Source organism: Cynocephalus volans, chromosome 10 (genome assembly GCF_027409185.1).
Source record: "Cynocephalus volans isolate mCynVol1 chromosome 10, mCynVol1.pri, whole genome shotgun sequence".
In the NCBI taxonomy this organism is placed as follows: domain Eukaryota; kingdom Metazoa; phylum Chordata; class Mammalia; order Dermoptera; family Cynocephalidae; genus Cynocephalus; species Cynocephalus volans.
The window spans coordinates 2216793-2239779 of record NC_084469.1 but is presented as its reverse complement, the minus strand read 5'-3'; the positions used below and the strand labels follow the sequence as shown (position 1 = coordinate 2239779).

Sequence of the window (22987 nt, the reverse complement as noted above, 5' to 3'; positions counted from 1 at the left end):
TGTGGAGGACAGAAGTGGGGAGGAAAGCCAGGCTCTGCAGCCTTGGTCTCAAGACCAGTCCAACGTCCCACAGGTTGTCAGTGTTCCTTCCTCTTCAGGGGAGGGTAAGAGCATCCAGTCCCTCACAGGCCCAGTAGAGACTAAGCAGAAAACTCCAGAAGTCATTTCTGGTGTTTCAGAGACCAGCGATCTTCAAATATAAACTAAACATACTGGGGTGCAGTGTAATCTGGTAGGTGGGGAAGAGGCAAATGCAGGACCCTCAACTTTTAGCTTGGTGAGCCCCAGGTCAGTCTTATGCCAGCCCCATTCCATTAGAGCTGCCACAGTAACAGCTCTTTCTCTTGGTTACCACGACCACCAGCACCCCTCATATTAGGAGGCGAGGGCTTTGTCTAACAAGATTCAGTGGTTCGTTTAAAATTCAAGTAAACTAGAGAGGACATGGTCTGATAAACTCTACCAGAGAAAGACAAGGAAGACAAGTGTGAGGTCGAACGATCGGCTGACTATATTGACAAGATATTGATTGGTTACATGTTGAAGAAAACATACAATACAAAATACAGAAAAAGTTGGTTCCATCCCCTCCCAGTCCCCCCCTTACCCACCCACCCCCAAATACTCATCATCGTGATTTGGTCAGAACAGGGCTCAGAGCCAGAGGTCAGGGTGATCGAGGGTGGAGGGGCGGTGGGCAATGGGTTTGTGGCTGTCACAATAATGCTGTGGTAATGAGTGGTTCCTCTCCACTGAGAGTCAGGGGTGGGGTAGGGGCTGCAGCCTGACAGCAGCCAGCTGAGGGAAGAGCTGCCTCTCCCTTCCCTCGCTCCAAGGCCTGCCCCACCACCCCTAACCAAGACCACTGCAAACACGGTAAGGGTGTGGGTGCTCTTGCTGAGTCTGCTACTCAGCAAGAGGGAGGGGAAGGGTAACAGCCCCAGCCTGCCATCCCCATAAACAAGGGTGGAGCAAACAGGAGCATGTGGCTACTACCAACAAAGGAAGAGTGGGAGAGCAGAAGAAAGGGGAGGAAGTGGGAACAGCAGATCATATATATTAAAAAAGTGACTTAAGACTTAAAATTGAATTAGTATTTGTACAGAAAGGTGCAGGTGGAATAACTCACTCCAGCCTATGATCAAAATTATATGGAGAAATCATGGTAGACCCCTCCCCCTGCCCCGCCCCAGTGGTGGCCCGAGTCGTTAAGTGCGATTGGTTAGAGTGGATTCCAGTCGGGTCATTCAGGCAGAGGAGGTGAGGACAGTGGGCAGGCAAGGGGGGGCTCAGTTGCTGCAGCACTGGCTCCGGCTGGCTGGGTTGTTCTCCTGGAGGTCCACACCTCGGTTCCGGCCTGGAGCACCAGCTGCATTCTGGGGCTCATTCTTGGGAAGCTTCTTAGCTGTTTGGAAGAGAAGGGGGGAAAATGCATTTGTGGGGGTACCCCAACACTCCCAATTCCACTGGAGTAGAATCTGGCCTTTACCACTCAATCAGTGATAATGCACCAGATGCATTCTGAGTGTCTCAGGAAACTGAGCAAAGAGAGGTTAAATAACTGGCCTAAGACCACAGAACTAATAAGTGGTAGGGCCAGCATTCGAATCCAGGCCAGGTGACTCCAGGGCCAAATGAGCTTAAAAAAACCTAAGAAGTGGGTGGGGAATGGTGATGGCAGGCTCTGAAGTGGGTCGCAAGACAAAGGGGTCAGGGAGTGAAATGCTGAGACTTTGGCCCAGGTTTTAGGATCTTCTGGGGTGAACTACCTACATCGGGGAGTCAGATGAAGAAGAAAACGATTTTATCAGCTGGTGAAAGATCTGTTGGGGAAGGGACCCCACTGACCCACTGTAGAACAGCAGACAAGCAACATACCCTGCAGTGGTGGGGAGGGAAGGCGAGGGGAGGGGAGGAGAGGCAACTTACCTATTGCCATGAAAATCTCATTCACGTTCATTGCAGTCTTTGCTGATGTCTCCATGAACAGCAAACTGTTGTCATCTGCATAGGCTTGTGCTTCCTGATTCAGATGAAGATGAGAAAGAGGGTGGGAGGGAAATGTTGGCAGGGGCCATGGCCCAGGAGAAAATCGTCCCTGTTCACAGTGCCTTATACACAATGGAGACTGGCTAGACAAATGCAGGGTTTTCAGGCCTAAGGCTCCCCTGCTCTGGGTTCCCCTGAGACATCTACACTACACTCCTATCCCTCTGGGCTCACGAACATCAGCAGATATCTGACTCAAGGTTCTCTATGTCCACTCTGCCTTCTTGCTCTTCAAAATCACTAGGCTAGGAAATACTTCCAGAAACTTATGCTACAAATACACTTGCACATTTGAACAAAAGCACAAATGTGTGTGGATGTTGACTGCAGCACTGTTTCCAGTCTTTTACAAACAACCCAAAAGTCCATCAATTAGGGACTGGTAAGAAATAAATTGTAATAGGCTGGCCAGTTAGCTCAGTTGGTTAGAGTGTGGTGCTGGTAACAGCAAGGTCCAGGGTTAGCTCCATGCCCTGGCCAGCCGCCAAAACAAAACAAAATAAAAATTTTTTAAAAAAAGAAAAGAAAAAAATCGTAACATACAGTATGTATAGTACACCGATCTATGTAAAGAAAAGGATTCATATACACATGCATACTTCTGGAAAGATAAGAAACTGTGAGAAAATTCGGGGAAGAAAGGCTGAGTTTCTAGGATTAGAGACTTAAATTTCATTCTATATACCTTCTCGTACTGTTTAAATTTTACTATGTGCATGTATTACATTAAGAATATATTTCTTTTTCAATAAGCTTAATTAAAAAGTCAGTTTATAAGAGAAAATAAGGAGCAGCCTCAGATATTCACACACACACACACACACCACCACCACCACCACAGGGCAAAAACAAGGGATAGGCAGATGACAATCCCTTTTAAGCCCAAGCTTGAGTCATGAGAGGACAGTAGATGTAGGCTCCCCAGCTGCTTCCTAGTGAGGTTCTTCCTAAAGCCCAGGAGCAACCTGGGGAGGCCAAGTGGCTGCTTACTCCTTCCCCCAAGTCCTGTCCATCCGCTCACCTGGAATTCCACAGCTCTCTTGCTGGCCAGGTCAGCCTTGTTTCCCGCGAGTGCAATGACGATGTTGGGACTGGCCTGCCTCTGTAACTCCTTCACCCAGTTCTTGGCCCGTGCAAATGTATCCTGAGGAGACAGGGCCAGAATGTCAAAGGTACAGAGGAGGCATTCTGCCGAAGGCCACTCACTAGAGAAGCCTGAGCTGGTACAGCCAAAGTATCTAAGATGTCACCACCTAAAGATTCTGGCATGATGCCCCCAAACAACAGGAAATCTGCCCACACCCTACTCAGGAACAGAGTCGAGAGGCCTAAAGTCGGGGCTTTTATAACCTGATTCCTGGGGCTTTGAGAAGATGAAGAGCAGGGAGAGAAGGAAGGAAAAATCTTTACTGTGTTGGTGATGTCATAGACCACGATGGCAGCCTGGGCCCCCCGATAGTACATGGGGGCCAGGCTGTGATACCGCTCCTGTCCAGCTGTGTCCCAGATCTCAAACTTGACTGTTGTGTCATCCAAGCAGACAGTCTGTGTGAGGAAGGCCGCTGTAAGGCAGAAGGTAGTGTCACCAGGCAAGAACGAGTTAGAAGTCACCCCCACATTTCTACTGTTGCTTCCAGGCTCTGGCACTTAGAAGCCTTCCTCTAAGATGGACACAGAGAAGCCCCCAACCTGGTAGCCAAAGGTGGCCTGAGTAAGGCAGGTGTAGTTTGCATTTTTGTGTATGTGTCTGTGGAATGGGGACTGCACAGGCTTTACAGACCCACCCCAGGCCAGGGCAGAAGGGAAGCCTGCTTGCCTGTGAACTATCTCAGGACCACTCTCTGGATAGGAATGGAGCAAGGGGAAGGAGAAGGAAAGCTCCCCGAGGGAAATCTGACTCCAAGCACAGAAGGGTGAGCTGCCCACTCCTCCTCTTCCTCCTCCTCCCACCCCTCCTAGAGAACAGACCAACCAGATACCTCTCTAGTCCCTGAGTTTATTCCAGCACAGGGGTGTTGCTGACCTTCAGTTTTCTGAGGACACTCCTGCTTGCTTAGCTTCACTGGGGAAGTACACACTGTTCCATGCCAGGCTGAGGCTGGGTGGCTGGCTTCTCAACCGCCTCTGCCACCTCCAGGCACTCTGGCTAGCCACCACCCCCAACTCTGGCCCACACCCATTCCTGTGTGGCTACTTTGTGGCTGGACCTTCAGGGAACATAGTGACCCTCTCTCAGACAGGAACACAGGACACTTGTGCATATGCTTCAAAGGAGGAGTCCAGATCTGGACAGACAAGTGGGCATCCCCTTCACCCGAGGCCCGTCAGAGGATCCTGGACAGCTCCATGTAGAACGCCTCTTTCCTTGTCTGCCCTCCCCCCACCTCACTGCCTCACTTCCCCTCTCCAGCACCTGACCGAATGCTGAGCAGGCAGCAGGAAGACAGCTGACACAGCCCATTCTGTTCCCAGTTGCCTGGAAACCTCCTGCCTACCAAGAGGGTAGAGAAAGGATGATTCAAGGCCAAGGCTGGCCCTGGCCTCTCAAAGTCTGTACTGGCTACTGAGGCACAGACCCTTATTCACAACCTAAATGCTGACCACGGGGGAACCAGTGACAGGCACTGAACTCCAGAAAGGGTAAAGGTTAGCTTCAGACACACCAGCCTATTGCCCTGCTGTGACCCACCAAGCCATTCTCCATTCCGCAAAGTGGGAAAGGCCAGGGCACATGGACTGCCCATTATAGCAAGAAGAACCCTCAGATCCAGAGCCAGCCTCTCCCTTCCTAAGGCCAGCTCAGTGGAAGGGTCTCAGCCAAGGCCATGCAAATATTAAAGAGGCAGGACAAGGACAGGAAGCCAGTTTTCAACTACCAGCTAATCCTTACTAGCAATGCTTGTTGGGACTCTGGCATGAAGCCCAGCTTTGGATTCGATTCCAGAGCCCAGATGAAGAAGAGGTGCTGTTGCCTCAAATCCATTTAATCTCTATGGGAAGGTAGCTCCCCCTCCCCTCAAGGCCAAGGCATTCCTTGGCCTCCCTGGCTCTCTTGTGCCCACTCACCTCCAATTGTGCTCTCCTGGTACTCATGGAATTGTCCCTTGACAAAGCGGAGGACGAGGCTGGATTTGCCCACCGCAGACTCCCCCAGCAGGACCAGTTTAAATTGACAGATCTTGTTCCCAGCGGCTGGTCCGTTGGGTCGTGCTGCGCCTCCCCGACCCGCCATGGCCCGTCCCGCTGTAGTGGTCCCAGTGAGCGTGGGGGCGGGGGCCAGTGCTACGTAAAGAGGCACTTAGTGGGGAGGGGGGCCTCCAACTGCAAGGAAGAAACAAGGAGTATTGGGTGAGTTCAGAGACTGTCACAGGGTGAGCCCTTCTTAAGTCACAGGTCTTTCCCTCTGCTCTCCCTGATGACCTGGCTGACTGCCTCCCCTCCCCTCAACTCCCCACCCTCCACCCCCAGCAGTTAGGAGAAGAGCTATCTGTTTGCTCTATGACCATCTGAGCAGCAAAGAGGAGGGTGGTCTCCCAACTTTAGGCTCATGGTTCTCAGTAACACATTGGTTTCCGGACCCCAAATACATTCACCTACAAATAAAGACACACAGAGAGAGGAATGGATGTACACCAGCCTGGTAACAGTTAAGTCAATAGGCTCTTTGGGCTACCAAAAAAAAAAAGAGCCCAGGAAGACACTAGGATTTAGGTTAACAAACAATGAACTTGCAGGCTGGTAGCTAGGACCACAGTCTGCCTCTATGCAGAGCCAGAGTGGGTGTTGGGGCAGGCAAGGGCACAGAGAGTCCTGGTGGAAAGCTCCTCAAATAAAGTGCTTGGCCAACCTTGTGGGCACTCAGAGACAAGGCCTGGCCAGTGCAAGCTGTTATCAAAATAGCCATTTTCTCCTGCCACCTCCAGAAGGACTGACCGACTTTCTCAGTCTAAGGCTAGATTGTGTACCTCTGCAACCGGCATCAAAGCAATGTTTCACTCTCTCATCCTGAGCCTCTTTCCCCAATTCTCTCATTTTTGATGGGCCAACAGTCTCTCACACATTAAAAAACAAAACACACATAAAAACAAACACACACCAAAGCCAGAGCTCAGCTGGCAGTAAGAACAGCTGCCAACTTTCCCTTTTAAATAGAGACCTCAGCTCCATTCTCTACTGGCAGAGGCAGGGGGTGACTCTGAGAAAGAATAAGGGGGAAGTGTGGGAGGGCAGAGGCAAACATGGGACACCAAGACCTGTATCCCCAGAAGCTGGTGTTCCAGCCCAGACATCTTAGTCACTTGGTTAGTGATAGCTTCCAAGGTACAAACTTTTTTTTGGTAAGTTTTAGAACTGCAAAGGAGGATGAGGAGCCTATCTCCAGAAGCCTCTAAAGACTTACACCAAATGATATCAGAGCATATACAGAATGTTTACAAACAAGTATTGGGAGTGGGTATTAAGTGCTAAGTGCTCTGCTCTGTTCAATGTTTGAACCTCTGATAGAAAGAAAAGGTTTTTATTAGACTGCCCTTTGCATAATGGAGTCTGTATGAGAGGTCTTCAGAAAAGAAGTCTGTATAGGAGGGGTCTTTAGAAAAAGTCAGGGAGTGGGCCGGCCCGTGGCTCACTCGGGAGAGTGTGGTGCTGATAATACCAAGGCCAAAGGTTCGGATCCCATATAGGGATGGCCGGTTAACTCACTGGGTGAGCGTGGTGCTGACAACACCAAGTCAAGGATTAAGATCCCCTTACTGGTCATTTAAAAAAAAAAGAAAAGGTCAGGGAGAGCCCTGACCTGCCCCTGAGCAAGGGGCGTGCATGCCCTTGGAGTCAAGGGACTGGGGTATAAAAGAATGGGGGATGTCTGTGGGAAGCAAATGGTCTATGCTCATGCAAGAAGCTGACAGCAAAGGGCTTGCTTTGTTCAACCTCAAATCATTTCCACATCAAGTTCTCCCCACAGCTTGTTTAAAAAGTGAGCTCCAGGAAGAATGATTCACTAACCAGGAAAAACAGTTTCCTTTCTAGACAGCACCAAAGGAAAAGAGATTTCAAATGGGGGCCACCTCTTCCCCAAAAGTGCAAGGAAGGAAGTATGGTGTGTGTGGGGGGGCCTCAATTAGTAATCAGAAATGCCGTAGAAATATTTCATACGGCTGGCATATTTGGTTAGATTGCAGTGTTGATAACACCAAAGTCAAGAGTTCAAATTCTGTATTTGGCCAGCCACCAAAAAAAAAAAAAAAAAAGTTCATAGTTTAAGATGTTTTCTCATTTTACCCCAGTCAATGATGAGGCAAGGGCTGTGCTTTCTGCTTCTTCGAGATGCCTTCCTCTCAATGCCTATGAGTATACTAAGAACTCAGAGTGCCTACCAAACCAAGTAATTTTTAAAAACAGCTAACATTTATTGAGCGATTGCACAACCATTATCTTCTTTAAGCTTTAAAACAACCTCCCATTTTTCAGATAAATAACTTGACACTCAGGTATTAAATGCCCTGCTCAAGGCTGCCCAGCACATGGTGACAGTCTGTGCACAAACTTGGGCTGCCTGCACACTCCTGCTCGTTCCTTATCATGTCAACCCCTGCTGTGCAAGAACAACGGAGGCAACACCCACCCTCTGTGTTTGATTGGGGTTGCTGTGTGAGAAAGACTCTTTCTATGGCAGCAGCTTTGCTAGCATGGTCTGGGACTGGCTCCAGCACCAGACGCAGTGATCTTGTAGTCCCTAAAGTACTCCCAACAGTGGGAGGAGCCGCCCAGGGTAAGGCAGGGTGACAGAGACAGAGGGGAAACCACAATGGAGTTACAAGTTGGTTATTACCATGAATCCACATGACATATAATCTTAGCTGGGCAGCAGAGTGTGGCTGGGGCTGTAGAGGAGGTATGAATGAGTGGGGGAGGGGAACAGAAAACCAAGCCCCGATTCCAAAACACCAAATCAGCTGGGACTGAGGGCTACTAGGCTGGGGAGTAACCAGCACCTATATCTAAGTCTTGTCCCTACCCAACTGGTGGATTTCCAAATCTGCCCAGATAGAATGGGGTTTTTTAACAAGCCAGAAGGGGAGGCAAACAAGTCTTACGCAGTGGCTTTCAACCTTGTCTGTACATCAAAGTCATCTGTGCAGCCAGCCCCTGGAGATTCCTGTGAAGGTTTGGAGTGGGGCCCAGTACCTGTAGGTGCCACTGAAGCACAGCCAGGGCTAGAGCAGCTGGCACAGCAGGAATGAGCACAGGCACTTGCTTCAAGCACCACAGGGTATTACTGTCTCCTACCACTTCTAGGTCACCTTGTAGAAGCCACCTGAGCTAAGCCTCAGTGTTCTCATCTCTAATATGGGGCACACCAGGGTTAATGACAGTGTCTGCCAAGTGATCAATAAACAGTAGGTAATAGTATTGACATGATTATTTATAATTCCTTCTCTAAGACTATTGGTAAATAGACCCCAACCTCCCCAATGAACTGAGACAGGCTTGACCTGGCATAAACTGGCTGGTGATATGTTCTGCCCAGTCACTCGTCCTGCCTTCCAGACACCTGAGCAGGCACACACAGCACTTTTTATCATCTGTTGCCTCGTGGTTTTCCTGGCCCTGCTTAGTGATCACATGAGTAAGGGTGTCCAACCTTCCCAGACAGTAGCACTGAGGAAGCCAATTTTGCCATGAAAAGTGCACGGAGATAAGGGGGTGCCTAAGACAGGTGAAGGCCAGACCCAGGATCCCAGGAAGTTTATGCCCACCCCTCCCAAGATTGGGAAACCAAAGACATAGCCCTGTCAAGAAGAAAAGGTGAACTCACGTACTAAGCTGTCCTACCTCCTGGGGATGAAAATCTCACTAGGAATCTTTCCTCCCAAACCAGTGGCAAAAATTATCCACTGGTATGGAGTCAGGTGATGGGGTTATAACCAAAAATGGCATAGTAAAAAAGTCTTCTTTGAGACAAAAATCAAATTCTCCTTAAGAGCTAAAGTTATAGTCAAAATTTCCTATAAGATACAGAATGGGCCAAAGATTGTTTTTGCAGGTGTAATGGCAATGTTTGAGCTTCGGACCCATAGCAAAAGACTCTCCTTGCTATGACCCACTTCCCTACGTTCCACATCAGAACCCTGGTTTCTTCAGAGGCCATCAAGAACAGGCACCAGTCCCAACTTCATGTCTTCCACAGGAAAGGGGACAAAATGCAAGAATGCAAGTGGGGCACCCCAGCCAGTGTGCTTTTTCCCACCATGCATGTGATAAGGTAGAAAGATCCAAACTCCAAAATACTCTGGCCACATCCAAAGGCAGTACTGGGGTCAAGGATGGGAGAGAAAGAGAAAGAAAAAGTAGGACATTGCTCTTCCTTACTCTGGACACTACAGGTCACTGGGTCTCAAACTTTTTAAAATCAGAATCATCCAGGGCATTTTGAAAATAAACCTGATCTACTGGCCAGCTGCCAAAAAAGAAAATAATCCTGACCAACTGAATTAGAATTTATATAGGTGAAGTCCAGAAATCAATGGCTTTAAAGTAAATTCCCCAAGTGACTGTAAGCACCCAATTTAAGCACAGAGTTACAAGTGATACAGGAAGGAGGGAGGAATCCAAGAGACAGAAAGGCACACCAGATCAGTGCCGGGGACAATACAGGGGGACCAGAGTGGAGGGTGTGTGTCTTGCCTCGCTCAACAACTGAAGCTTCTCCAGGATACTGATGCTGCTGGAATGTCGCCCCTCCACCTGCCCTCCATTTTCACCTTTCTCTTCTCTAATCCATGAAGTCACTCACTTCATACTTTTTGTCTGTTCTGGTAAAGGGTGAGCAATTCCAGCTGATGGGTGTCTCTTGTGCTTCCTGTTTGCTTTAGAGACTTCCTCTAGCTGAGAGTCCCCACACAGCCTGGATAGTGGGCTGATTAGGGAAACCAATCAAACTGTTGACCAGAGGGTGGGTGGAGACTCACTCACTCGAGGTTAGCCAAGGTTAGCCAGGGTGGCCTAAGAACCAAGTGGACCCGCCCAGGGCTCCTGGAGGTGGGTCTAGCCAGTGAATTCAGCTACACTTTACTCCAGAAAAGCATTCCTGAATGTTGAACACCACAAGCCAGGCAGCAGAAGGCGACAGCAGAAGTGAGTTGTTAGCTTAAAGAGAATGAAACACGGGACACAGGAGGAGAGGTAATTAGGTTCAAAGGCTAAGTGGAAGACATTAAAAGAAAGCCAAATGGAGCCAAGGTTCTGCAAATGCTCCAGACTCAGATTAGCTGGGGAGATGATTTACCTGTAGACTCAAGAACACAGCTCTTCCGGCACACAAACTCACAGCAGGACTACTCAGGCTTCTAGCTGGTTGCTGACCCAGGGGAAAGAAGAATCTGAAGCAATACGAGCCACATGAGGTACCCACACATGTTCCCCGGCATGACTAGCAGCTTAGGACTTGGGATGCTAAACCAGGTTTGGTTAAAGCCTGGCTCTACCATTCATCAGCTGTGTGACCTCGGCCAAGTCACACACATGATTACTATCAGGTTCAGTTCCTTATCCATAAAATGATATTATTTAATACTAATTGGGGCTGGCCGGTTAGCTCAGCTGATTAGAGTGTGGTGCTGATGACACCAAGGTCCAGGGTTCAATCCCTGTACCGGCCAGCCAATGAAAAAAAAACAAAAACAAAACAAAACAAAGCAAAACAAATGAACAAAAAATACTAATTGCACAGGGTTGTTGTAAAGGCTAAATGAAACAATCATAGAGTGTAAAGCACAGAATTAGGTTGAAGGTAAGGTTCCAACAAGTGGCAGGTTTATGATACTACAGGCTAGCCAGCCAGCTTTGACTCATTGGTTGTCAGAGCTTAAAAGGGCCTTAAAGATCTAATCCTGTTCTTGCCAATTACAGAGAAGTAAATGAAGGTGAGATAGGTGACCTGTCCAGGGTCACACAACTGAGACTCATGTCTTTACTCAAGCAAGGGTTCCCTACCAGAGAGAGAAAGAAAAACCCAAGAATATTACCAATGTTATTACATCTACTAAGAATAACGGGGCTGCAACCCACTATGCATGCTTTAATAAAATATGATTTTTAGCTAGAGAAAAATGAGTTTCTATCAAACTAAAAAAATGTACTGCTGGATGGAAAAGTTCTGTATTTGATTTGGGAGGTAAATACATGGATACATATATACACACAGAGAAATGTAAAAATCCATCCAGCTGTATACTTAAGATTTGTAAACTTTATTATATGTAAGTTACATGTCAATAAAAAGGTAAAAAATGCTACTGGTATAGAAGTTTGCATATAATAATAAAAAATTAAAGCTTAGAAATCATATGAAACCAATCTAGCTCCCCTGTATATAAAATATTTCCCATCTCCTGTTTAGTATGAAAAATTCAGAAAAATATTAAAAACAATTAAAAAACATGATGCCTGAATTAGAAGAAGACCAAAAGAGAACAAGATACCCAAATGTTAAACACAAATGAGGGACAAGACAATGAGATTCCACATAAAAATATGATTGCTGCATATATATTAGGGATATATTTAGTGTTTGGACTTAACTGTAGGCTAAAGAATTTTAAAGTTGTTTAAAGATTCATGGTAATAAAAAGAGAAGCTGATGTTTACATCTTTTCAATGGGGAGAAAGAGGTTACAATGGTGTCATGCCCTGGACTCCTCAACCAGTCCAGGGACTGTCTGCAGAGGAAAAAAAGAGTTTGGGGTGGGGGATAGAATCAGACAGTGGCGTCCTCCCGTGTGACCAGGACTATGGAGTTGCCACAGACAGGGCCTGTGTCTCACATGGAGAATGTAACAGAGGAGGCTTAATAGTCCAGGTTCCGGTCTGGGGAGGACTCTCAACTGGGCTTGGCTTCATTTCATTCCCCTTTCAATGATAATCCTCTGGGGCTGAACACCTAGACTTGCACACCATAGCAAGGCCCTGATGGAGTCCACGAGAGTCCCAGCTGAGGCCCCCAACTCCACCAATGCCTGCAAAAGGGGCCAGTGTGCAGGGGCACCAAGAGGCTTAAACCCTGGACACATTACCAACTGGTCTTTCACCATACTTTCTGGGCTGAACCTGGAGCTTTGCTAGGAGTCAGCCAGAACAGAGCACAGCTTGCTCCTGCAGCCCTTTTCCTTGAGTGGGGAGGCCTGTTGTGTCACTTGGAACAGATATCATGCTGAGTTAGGTGGAAGCCACCCTTGAGGGACAGACCCCCAACTTCCCAGGGCCCTGCCTCAGCAAGAATACCACGAAATCCTTTCCTGATCCCTGAGATGCTTTCTCAGCTCTCAACAACAGATGGTTTCCCTGGAGAGGCCCAGACAGAAGCAGAGTCAGCGCTAACTTTCAGGCCAAGGATAGAAACTTCCAGTCCCTGCTCCCTCTCTTCCTGTGCCTACAGGGAAGAAGACTGCTAGGGGATGGAGGATGGCTCCACGTATCTGCTGACACAGCCTGGTCAGTGTGGTCTGCCTGTACTGTCCACAGAAGGGCCCCGGGATCCATGGGCAGCTCTAGGATTAGCAGTCGTTGGCCCTGCTGGCCAACAGAGAAGCCAGGGGTGTGGGTGACTGGGTAGACATGAAGGCCTCCAGGGGGCCTAGGCCCTAACACTGACATTCCTGAGAGACTATTCTGCCCGAGAGGATCTGGCCTCCAAACTCAGCTTACACCCCACCACCCAGCTCTTTACCTGCAGTGCCAGGTGGGATGATAAGAAGAGAGCTGGCCAAGGCAAAGTTTTTTTCCTTAGCCCCAACCTTTACCTGCTACTGTCCTGGATGCAGCACAAGTCACAGGAGAGCCAGGTGGGGGGGATATGGGATTCCTGTTGATCCACAATCCTCACAACTACTCTGTATTTGTTTTGCTCATGCAGTTACTGTTTACTCAGGCCATATCTAACTAGAATTTCATCAAAGCAGGGCCCATCCTCCCCTCTGTCTCTGGAGGGGCTCTGCAAGGGCCAGGAGCACCAATCAGGACAGCTGCCATCTCTGTTGCTGCCCAAGGCCCAGAGAGACTCCAAGAACCTCTACTGAAAGTCAGGATAGGGCCGACCCCGTGGCGCACTCGGGAGGGTGCAGGGCTGGGAGCGCAGCGGTGCTCCTGCTGCAGGTTCGGATCCCATATAGGGATGGCCGGTGCACTCACTGGCTGAGCACGGTGCAGACGACACCAAGCCAAGGGTTGCGATCCCCTTACCGGTCACAAAAAAAAAAAAAAGTCAAGATCAGCAGCAGCACCTGTTCATCCAGCTACTCACAACAACGGACACCTCCCACAAACCCTTCCTGTCTTCACAAAAAACAAAAGCAAGCCAGTTTAAATCACTGCCCTCTTTGTTTTGCCCTCAGCATCTAAACAGAGAGCAGAGGTTGTGTTTGAGAGGTGAGCCTGAGAAAATAGAGTAAGGTACCAGCTACCAGCAAATCAAATTCTTCCTGCTCCGACACCACACACTGTGGTCAGAGGCTGCCCCGCTAACAAGAACAAGATCAAAGTTCTCATTGGGGGATCTGAAGGACGGTGGTTGCTCTCAGAAGCCTAGGCATCAAAAAACAATATTTTAGATAGATTTTTTCTTTTTAACTTTTTGCTGAACAAACTGTAGAATGGTGCCAGCTGAAGATATCAGGCAATGAGTGGGTTTGAACAAGTTTGAATGAACGAATTACACCTCTACCTCCATGGTCCCAAATTTTCATAAGGCTATTGTAGGTGGCAAGAGGGTAGAGAACTTGGGGGATTGAGGGTTGGGAGTGAGAAAGCAAGAGTAACCAAGAGTTAGACCATGGGTTTCCTTTGTTCTATGGCACATAGCATCAAGCCTGACACAGAGCAGGTGCTCATAAATATGATGAACTGAGCATGCAACATAGGTACAGCCTGGTTAGGCTCGGCAAATGAACGGGGGAAGCTGAGGGCTTAAATACACATCCACCTGCCAGACAGCTCAGATCCCTAGCAGAGCCAAAGCCCAACCAAGGAGCTGCTTCACTTCTCCAGATAGGACTCCGTAGATCCCTACTACATAGTGGTTAAGAGCACAAGTCAGACAAACTTCAGTTCAAGTCCTGGAGCTGCCACTTACCAAGGTGGCCTTGTGTTGTGTCATTGAACCCATTTCCTTACATGTAAAAAGGGTAAGACCCTTAGCAAAGGGCCTGGCTCATAGAAGCGCTCAGTAAATATTCATGGGGTAGGGGCTTCCCTGCCTGACAGAGACACCTGTAGGGGACACACACGGAGCTGTAAATAGAAGACAAGAGGTTTGTAAACCAATTCCTAGAAGTCCCTGTGAAGGAACTAGATTCCTCAATCCATATGCTCAGACACCACCCATACATTTTCTTAAAACCTCCAGCTTTGGGCCGGCCCGTGGCTCACTTGGGAGAGTGCGGTGCTGATAACACCAAGGCCACGGGTTTGGATCCCTATATAGGGATGGCCGGTTCGCTCACTTGGGAGAGCGTGGTGCTGACAACACCAAGTCAAGGGTTAAGGTCCCCTTACTGGTCATCTTTTTAAAAAAATTAAAAATTAAAAAATTAAAAAATTAAAAATTAAAAAAATTAAAAAACCTCCAGCTTCCCTGGACCCCATTCTTCAACGCCCCCATCCGGAGAGAATGCAGAATAGGATGTCTTTCAGCAGTCTCCTAGAAGACGCCTGATGTCCTATCACTAACCTCAACCTTGTATTCTCTGGAGACTGGCTCCCAGAGGCACAAGAATGGAGGGGGGACCCCCCCCCAATAAATCAGCATTGAGTTGATGCCCCCAACCAGGCAAACCATAATCCCTTTAAATTAAAAAAAAAAAAAGGCCCACAACGCAAAGCATCTTGAACCCCTAATGCCCTTCCTTCCATCTCAAAGCTTCTTTCAGGAAAGGGAAGAAGTAGTTCAGTTGCAGAGAGGGGGAGGGGACAGGAATAGGGCAGCTGACAAAGAAACCAGAGTTCCTTTTAAAAACCAGGCTGAAAATGCTAGAGGTTTGGAAATTGGCGTCATTAATCACCACAGCCTTCTGAGCAGCTCAGAGAACAGTTTGATGACTAGGAGAGCAGCCGGGGTTAGGGAGGCCACCCACAATCTCCTCCATACCTGGGACACTTCCGACAGAGCCACCTGAAGGGGACACACATGGAGCTATGAATAGAAGGCAAGAGGCTTGTAAACCAACTCCTGTTAAGGTCCCAAGTTAGTGTTTCCATCAGGGCTCAAGTTACACATCTTCAGACACATGACAATACAACAGAAGGATTTCAGCTATTCAGTGGTTCAGGATCACAGCTCAAAGTGACAGCCTGCATTAAGCCTGCCTAGAGCTATCAACCCTGCACAAGCTCTCCCAAATGGGAGGTCCACTTTTGAATGGCCTAGACCATGTGGAATTTCTTTTAAGATCCAGAGTCCAGAAAGGTTTGGCTGGAGAACTTACACCTGAAATAGAGAATGATTATGTACATTATACCTCTTCTTGCTAACTGGATTGCAAACTTTGAAGTAAATACCAAATCCAGCCATTTTCTGGATCAGTCACAGCGTCAGGCAGGGGCATGAAAAGTATGAATGGGTGAATAGAGGAGAAACAGTATGTTCCTAGGATCAACTTCCAGAACTGGAGCTGATTCTCACAGGGTACTTTTCCCAGGTACAGCTCCACCTTACCCAACTCCAGAGTCTTCAGTAACTATGACTAACTACCAAGAGAACAAACAACTTGAACCCATCCACGCAACTTCATATCAACATACCTGAGAGAAAACGTTTGCTAAAAAGGCAGTGCTCTTGGAAAGACAGCTGATTCTAGGACTGGGGCAGGAAATATACAAAGTGAACCTGAGCATCTTGTAGTGCCAGAAAGTGAGGAAGTGCTCAAAAAACAAAAAAAGGAAAACCTCACAATGACTGGGGTAGGTCAAAGGGAGCTGAAAGAGCAACCAATGACCAATGTTGGAACAACCTGAGCAATAAAATTTAGTGGTATTGGATCACAAACCAACCTGTAAAATAAATCCATGAGCCCACACTGATATAAATAATTGAGTAAATAAATAAACAGGGAGAACAGACAAATCTCTCGTGTAGATTTTAATCTTGTTGGCTACACATACTTCCTTCCAAAGAGTACAGCATGAAAAGGGGTGGGATGTGGGGGGAGGATAACTTTACAGGCAGGAAGCCTGGTACACATCACCTAAGCCAAGTGATCAAGGTTGACATTGACTTTCATAAGTCATGTTGACTGTATGTACCCTTGAAATGGCACTTTACCTCTGTGGTCTTCCTCCCCAAAACTGATAACTCCCGTATAATCATGAGAAAAACATTAGACAAATCCCAATTGAGGGACACTCAATAAAACACCTGATCAGTATTCCTCAAAACTGTCAAGGTCATTAAAAACAAGGAAAGTATAAGAAACTGTCACAGGCAAGAGGAGCCTAAGAAGACATGACAACTAAATGTAATGTGGGACCCTGGACAGGATCCTGGAACAGAAAAAGGACATCTGGTAAAGCCAAAGAAAATCTGAATAAAGTATAGACTTTAATGTAAAATACTAATATAAGATGTTAATAATAGAGGAAACTAGGTGTGGGGGTGGATGTGTGTGAGAAAACTCTGTACTACCTTTATAATTTTTCTAAAACTATTCTAAAAGTTTATTAAAAAAAAAAAAGCAGTGGCTTCTCTTGTGACAGAATGAGACCCAACGACTCCAGTTACCATAACTTCACGTTCTTGAAGATAAGTTAACTTTCTGAGGAGCTGGGCTGAGGGGTGTGTGGGAAGGAGGTTGATGGGAACCAGATCAAGTCTCGAGGTGAGCAGAGGATAACACCCAAATACCACAGGCCCGGGAGCAGGGGAGTTTAAAGGCCACACCGTGGAAAACACAGGGGCAGGACACTCTCACCTCTCACAAGGTCTAAACAGCAGCTGCCACCATTTTCTAAGGCTACCCTCACTAAAGAATAAGCCTTGGGCAGACATGCAGAATGGACCAGAGTAAAATTCGCTTCCACGGATTCTTGCTAAGCACTGGCCTGGGCACAACGCTACCTCACCACACACAACTGCAGAAGTAGTTTGTTTTGTCCTGCTACCAGACACACACACTGTAGGAGTTGGTCAACAGGGCCATGCCTGCCTCTTCCTATTACACCCTTCACTGGACATGGAGATTTGGAGAGCTTTACCCTCTGGGAATTTAGTTTGTAACCCCCACCACCACCCCCAGCATTTACACCGCACACTCATTCTATTTACCTGTTTGCTCTCCTACTTGTCTACGAGCAACTTTCTGAAGGATGGACCAAAGATATAGCTCAAGCTTTAGAATCGGATGGATGTAAGTCTGGATCCCAGGTTCACCACATCCAAGCTATGTAAGCTTAGAAGTGTGTGTTAAAGGTAACAGGTAGGCATTTGCTTCAAGGCAAGTTTGAACGTCTGTCCCTTACTTTGACAACTTCAGCAGGGGCCTACTATGCTGAGTACCGTGTTAGGTACTGGACACATAGGGATAAAACAGAATGCGATCTGTGCCCCTTAGGGGCTCATACAGCAGAGAACATTGACAAGGAGCAATGAGACAGCAGTGAGAAGAAAGCACTCTCAGGAGAAAAGCCCTCAGCCTACTTGGGGCAAGGGAAGGCTTCAGAGGAAGTGACATTCAAAGTGCACATTGAGAGAAAAGTAGGAGACACAGCTTCCAGGTAGGTGAGGCAAGGAAGAGCCTTGTAAGCAAAGTGAACAGTATACATTTCACCCAGAGGTGGGAACAGGAGAGGCTGAATTGCACAGTGACATGAGCACAGACTTTCGATCCTAACCCCTGCTCTGCCACTTACTACGTAGTTCCCCACTACAACATGGGAATCAAATTTACCTCCTGAGGTTGCTGTGAGGATTAAATGAGTCAATACATCCTAAGGGCTCAGGAGAGTGCCTGCCACATGGTAAGTAAAACTAAAGAAGTTTAGCTTTTATTTGTATTATTGTTCCTGTACACAGGGGATGGGGCTGTATGCTAATTTGAAAACTAATCTCTTATAACACCAGGCTATTAATGCAGAGGACTCCTTTAAAAAATATTCCAATTCTCCTCATGGAGGTTCTTGAAAGCTCTATTACCTGGATTTTGGGACGTCCCAGTTTATAAATCCTATCTGAAGCAGTGCCTGTCAAACAACCCAACAAAAGTGCCCGACCCACATCAGGTGAGAGGAAATGCAAAACCCCAAGAATCTGGAAATCGAACCCAAAGCAGCTTGCTACAACCAAAATATTATCTTCAAGTTTCCTGTTTTAGCTTAAATTCAAGCAAACTTTGCATTCTAATCTATAATAGATCCAGGAAAATGCTTACAACTGAATAAAACTGAAGTGCCTAGAAGACATGAAGACCCTCATTTAGTCTGTGGCTCCGAGTATCTGTAGTACATCACCCCAGTGGAGTCTGAGAAGCCAGTGAGAAAAGCACAGTCACAGCCTTAGCATTGTCTCCTGTAAAATGGGAATACAACCCACATCAATTCTGTTCAATATCTATGAAATGAGACAATATGTGAAACTATCAAGCAAAGTACCAGGCATCACAGCAGACATTTGATACAAATGTTCAATCAGAATCCTAGAGATGAATTATGATATACCTTCAAAACCCCACCAAAGGCTATTACTATTCTGTGCCAGGCACTAGACTATCTTCTTTACCCTTTGTTTCTAATTCTGCAAGATATTAGTATCTCCACTTTACTGGAAGAAACAGAGGCTCAGTGAGGTCAAGTAACAAGCCCACGGTCATACAACTGGTAAGTGGGAAAGAACCCAGGTCTGGCTGACTCCAAAGCTTTAGTACCGTCCACCCCACCACAACGCCTCTGTGTTTACTAGGCAATGGTCAGAAGAAAAAGATTGTAAGAAGTACTTGCTTGGTGGGGCTGAATTGAAATTTATAACCTTGTTCTGTTTCCATGTAAATTCTAGTGACAGGAACTTCTGGTGGAGAGCCACATTACTTCCACCTGCAAGCAGGAGGCACCACCAAAGGGGAATCAGAGGACAAATCACAGGCCACCTTAACCCTGCCCAAGGGGACCCTTGAATCCACTCACTTTTACTTTCATTTTCTAGCCATCATGACTTTCAAGTTCCCAAAAAATTAATGGCAGACAGATGTCAGCATTCTCTTGGATCCTGAAGAGTACTGACTTAGGACTACTAACTGTCATAGTCCCCCAAGGCAGAAGAGAAGGGGGTCAAGAAAGAGGACAGGAGGTCAGGATAGAGGTAAGGGAAGAAAAATGGAAGCAGAGGAGGAGTGCCAGTGAGGAGGAAAGCTAAAGGGTCGAGTGTCTGTGCTTGTACCACTGCTTGCTCACCCTGAATGTTCATTCATTTAACAGACCAGACTTCAGGAGAGGCCACTATTAGGAAAGATGAGGTCACATCTGACTTCAAATCTCAAGCCGTGGCTCCACCACTTTCTAACTATGTTATTGTAGGCAAGCTACTTAAGCTCCTCCAGCATCACCTCTAAAGTGGGGATACAAATCCCACCATGTCTCAGGAGGCACATGTGGGAAAAGAACTTTCCAACTTTAAAATGATTTATAGGGCTGGCAAGATAACTCATCTGTTTAGAGCATTGGGCTGATAACACCAAGATCAAGGGTTTGGATCACCTTACCGGCTGGCCGCTAGAAAAAAAAAGAAGTTTATTAAAATTAGTTATTACCAACTCCCTATAGTACAAAGGCAGAAAAAGGCCAACTAATTGTGAGAGGCAAGAGGACAGGAACAGCATCAGAGAGGAGAGGTTTCTATCCCCCCCCAGAGCCCTCCCTCTTTCTGCCAAGCTGTGTCCACCTCTGCTTGGACTCTATAATTTCTGGATGTCCGAAACAGCTGCATAACCACCCAGAGAACTGGTGCCTTCCTTATCTCTCCGAAAGGCAGAGCTCCTTCTGAAGCCTGTTTCAGTGTCAGAGCTGGGAGAGCATGTCCAGACAAGGAAAGAAGGTCCCTTCAGAAGGCTGGTCAGCCTTCTTCCAGGACTCCTGAAGAGCTCCACAAACCACAGTCCACTCCTGAAGAGTAAGTCTGGTCAGTGACCAATGGCAGATGAGCAGTCAGGCCTCTCTGGCCCTGCCCCTCAGAGGCACCAGCTGACCAGGTCAGAAAAACAAGGTTGGCTGAAGAAGTCTCCAATGAGCCCATACCGATATAGAGCTTGTGATCCAACTATTGACCCTAATAAGGAAGTTTTCTGTTGTTGTTGTCCAGTAAAAAGTGAAATAAGTGTATTCCAGATCTAGCACAAAAGACTGTAGGAATCAGACGCTAGCAATTGTCTAGAAGTAGTCAAAAAGATCTAAAAGCAAAAAAAAACTTTAGCACTCGTAAGTAGCACCCAAGGGTGATAAAGGAGGCTGCAGAAATTCCCAAGGATTGCATGGCTTACCCTCCTTTCCTTCACTGTAGATAGCAAGGGTCAGTCATGGCCTCAGCGTCAGGCTGCTCCTCATTAAGGTACAGTCACTGGCCTGTACTTTGGCCATTTAACAAAGAACCTTCTAGCATGGTCTGAGACAGCAGCCATTGCACACACTTAAGACCAAAGCAACAGACAAACATCATATGTCAATACTGTTGGGGGAAGAAGCACTTTCTGGCATGTACGGGAATTCCTTGGGCTACAAATATTAGCACCTTAAGAATCCAGAGCTGCCATTATGATCTTGATTTATTCCTGTGTAATAAGTCCAGGCCTAGAATGGACTGGAGAGACCCTGGTGTACCATGGACCTGTTGCTCAGGGTACTCTATGTGTGTGTGTTTGGGGGTGGAAAAGAGATAGCCCTTCAATTCTAGCCTCCTCATTTTTGGTCTTATTCTCCTCCCTACAGACCAACAGACAGCAGTCCCAGGAGGAGCAGTCCCTCTGAGACAGCTCGGAAACCACTCACGTGCTCTGGGAGGACAGGGCTGAGCCTGGAGCAAGGGGGGAGGAGGAAGGGAGAAGATAATGAATGGGCAGATCCACCCTGATCTGTGATCTGTAGCTAGGATTGAGCAAACCTCAGCTAAATTCTTCAGAGGCAGGAAGAGCAATACACTCAGCTACGTAACTAGAGAACAAGGCTGAGGGCAGAGGGGGCAAGACAAGAAGACAGCTCATTGCTAATAAATGACCCAGACTTCAAACTCTGCTGAGGTCCCGAAAGGCTCTCTGGCTTGAGGAAAGAGAGGAAGTAAGCAGTTGTGGGAACGCAAACACACTTCTGTACTTGTGGACGGGTCTCACCCAGATCCCCCACCCAAAGGAAATCGAATATAATTCCTCTAGGGCTGAAGGGAACAACTGTTTGGTAGGATGGAGGAAAGGAAAACGGCGACAGACAACACTCCCCGCGACCTCTAAAAGAGAAGGGGGACAGGTTCCTTCACACCTGGCAAAGATCCTTCAATTCTGGGAGCAGGAAGAGAAGAACCTAGGGTCCCTCTCTCCCACAAATGGACTGGACAGGCCAGAGGAGAGCCATAGGGATTTCCCCAAGGCTCACGAACGGCAGGAAAACGAAAGAAAGAAGGGCTCCCCCTTTCGCCAAACGCCTGGGGAGCCCCTTAAGAGGGGTCTACGGGTCGGGGGAGGGGCCAGTACCCCCCTAATCTGGGGTTGGGCGGGAGGAAGGGCTGCCCCAGAGAGGCTTCAATGCGGACGAGACACAGTCCCGCGACAGGCACACTCACGGCGGTTCCGGGGCGGCGGCGTTACTTGGGGCCGGGGCTCAGACTGGTTCCACTCCTCTCCCCCCGGCGGTGTCCCAGGCTCCGGCCTCCACTTCCGCCTTTCAGCCGCTCCGGATCCGGATATCTACCCCTGCCCCGCCCCTCTATACTCCCAGGTGACTGACAGGGCGGAGAGACCAATGGGAAGCACTCTTGGTCGACCCACAAGCGAAGCCGGTGGAGGGGCAAGGGAGAGGCAGGAGGGCGAGCGCGAGGGACGGCGGGACTTGTAGTTCGCAGCGGGGGAGGAGCCCGTCGCTGCCTGGGACTAGGACTTAGGGTGGAGCCGGCTGCCGGCGAGGCGGAGCCCGGCCGGGAACTTCTTAAGGCCGGGCCTGCCAACCGCGTCACCGGGAGTTCCAGACGCCCAGAGGAAAGGCGGTTGGCGGAGCGTTGGAAGAGGGAAGCGGGCTATGTGTGCAGAACTGGGAAAGGAAAAACGTGGTGTGAATGAGTATGCACATGAAGTCGTGTGGACGGGTCCTGTGCACTCGCTAACCGAGAGAATCCCCTGTCCTCACTCTCCGGCCAAGTCAGCTCTGGCAGCCCAATTGTTCGGGACATTTTGTGATGGGGAAGGCGATGGAAGCGCTGAAGGAAGGATTCTCTGGAGGATACTGGGTGAGATCAAAGGGAGAGCTTTTGCCACCGCCCAGCCAGAAGCCCTCCTATTTTGGCTCGGGCCCCCCAACACGCTAGGACCACCTCTGCCTCTGCCTCCGCCTCCGCCTCCCCACTCCCAACCAGAACCAGCTCTTCTCTCTGATGCTAAATACAGAGCCAGACAATCTCTGCCTCGGCCCCGTATGCATGAATATAAACTAGAACTACAATCACCCTCCCCCCACCATATGGGTGAGGACTGTTTCTGTTTCTTCTGCTCCCCCTCAATATGGATTAGGACCACTTCTGCTTCTGCCCACTCCCTACCTCCCAACACAAGCCAGTACCTCCTCTGCTTCTGCATCTCACCCCCCAGGGAGACTCCTCAAAACCTGTATGGAATCAAAGTTCACCCCGGAGACAGCTGTGGCCTTTGTGCCTATGACGCCTGCCAACACCAGGCATATCCTGGAGCCTGAGAAGAAGAACCAACCT

At 48.1% G+C, this 22987-nt stretch overlaps 1 protein-coding gene across 1 annotated transcript; it reads right to left on the bottom strand.

Moving 5' to 3' along the window:
- Positions 1 to 622: 622 nt before the first annotated feature.
- RAB5C (RAB5C, member RAS oncogene family) lies at positions 623 to 21950 on the bottom strand. The gene is made up of 6 exons (XM_063111407.1): positions 21851 to 21950; positions 5116 to 5370; positions 3460 to 3611; positions 3071 to 3193; positions 1930 to 2023; positions 623 to 1405 (listed from the first exon to the last, which is right to left on the bottom strand). The coding sequence occupies exons 2-6, from the start codon at positions 5279 to 5281 to the stop codon at positions 1290 to 1292; spliced, it is 651 nt and encodes a 216-aa protein (XP_062967477.1). The 5' UTR covers positions 5282 to 5370; positions 21851 to 21950; the 3' UTR covers positions 623 to 1289.
- Positions 21951 to 22987: the final 1037 nt, after the last annotated feature.

Coding starts and splice junctions, on each gene's coding strand:
- RAB5C (XM_063111407.1), bottom strand. CDS start 5,281: ATGGCGGGTCGGGGAGGCGCAGCACGACCCAACGGACCAGCCGCTGGG. Junction 3,612..5,115: donor CCAGGAGAGCACAATTGGAG/GTGAGTGGGCAC, acceptor TCTGCCTTACAG/CGGCCTTCCTCACACAGACT. Junction 2,024..3,070: donor AGAGAGCTGTGGAATTCCAG/GTGAGCGGATGG, acceptor CATCTGAATCAG/GAAGCACAAGCCTATGCAGA.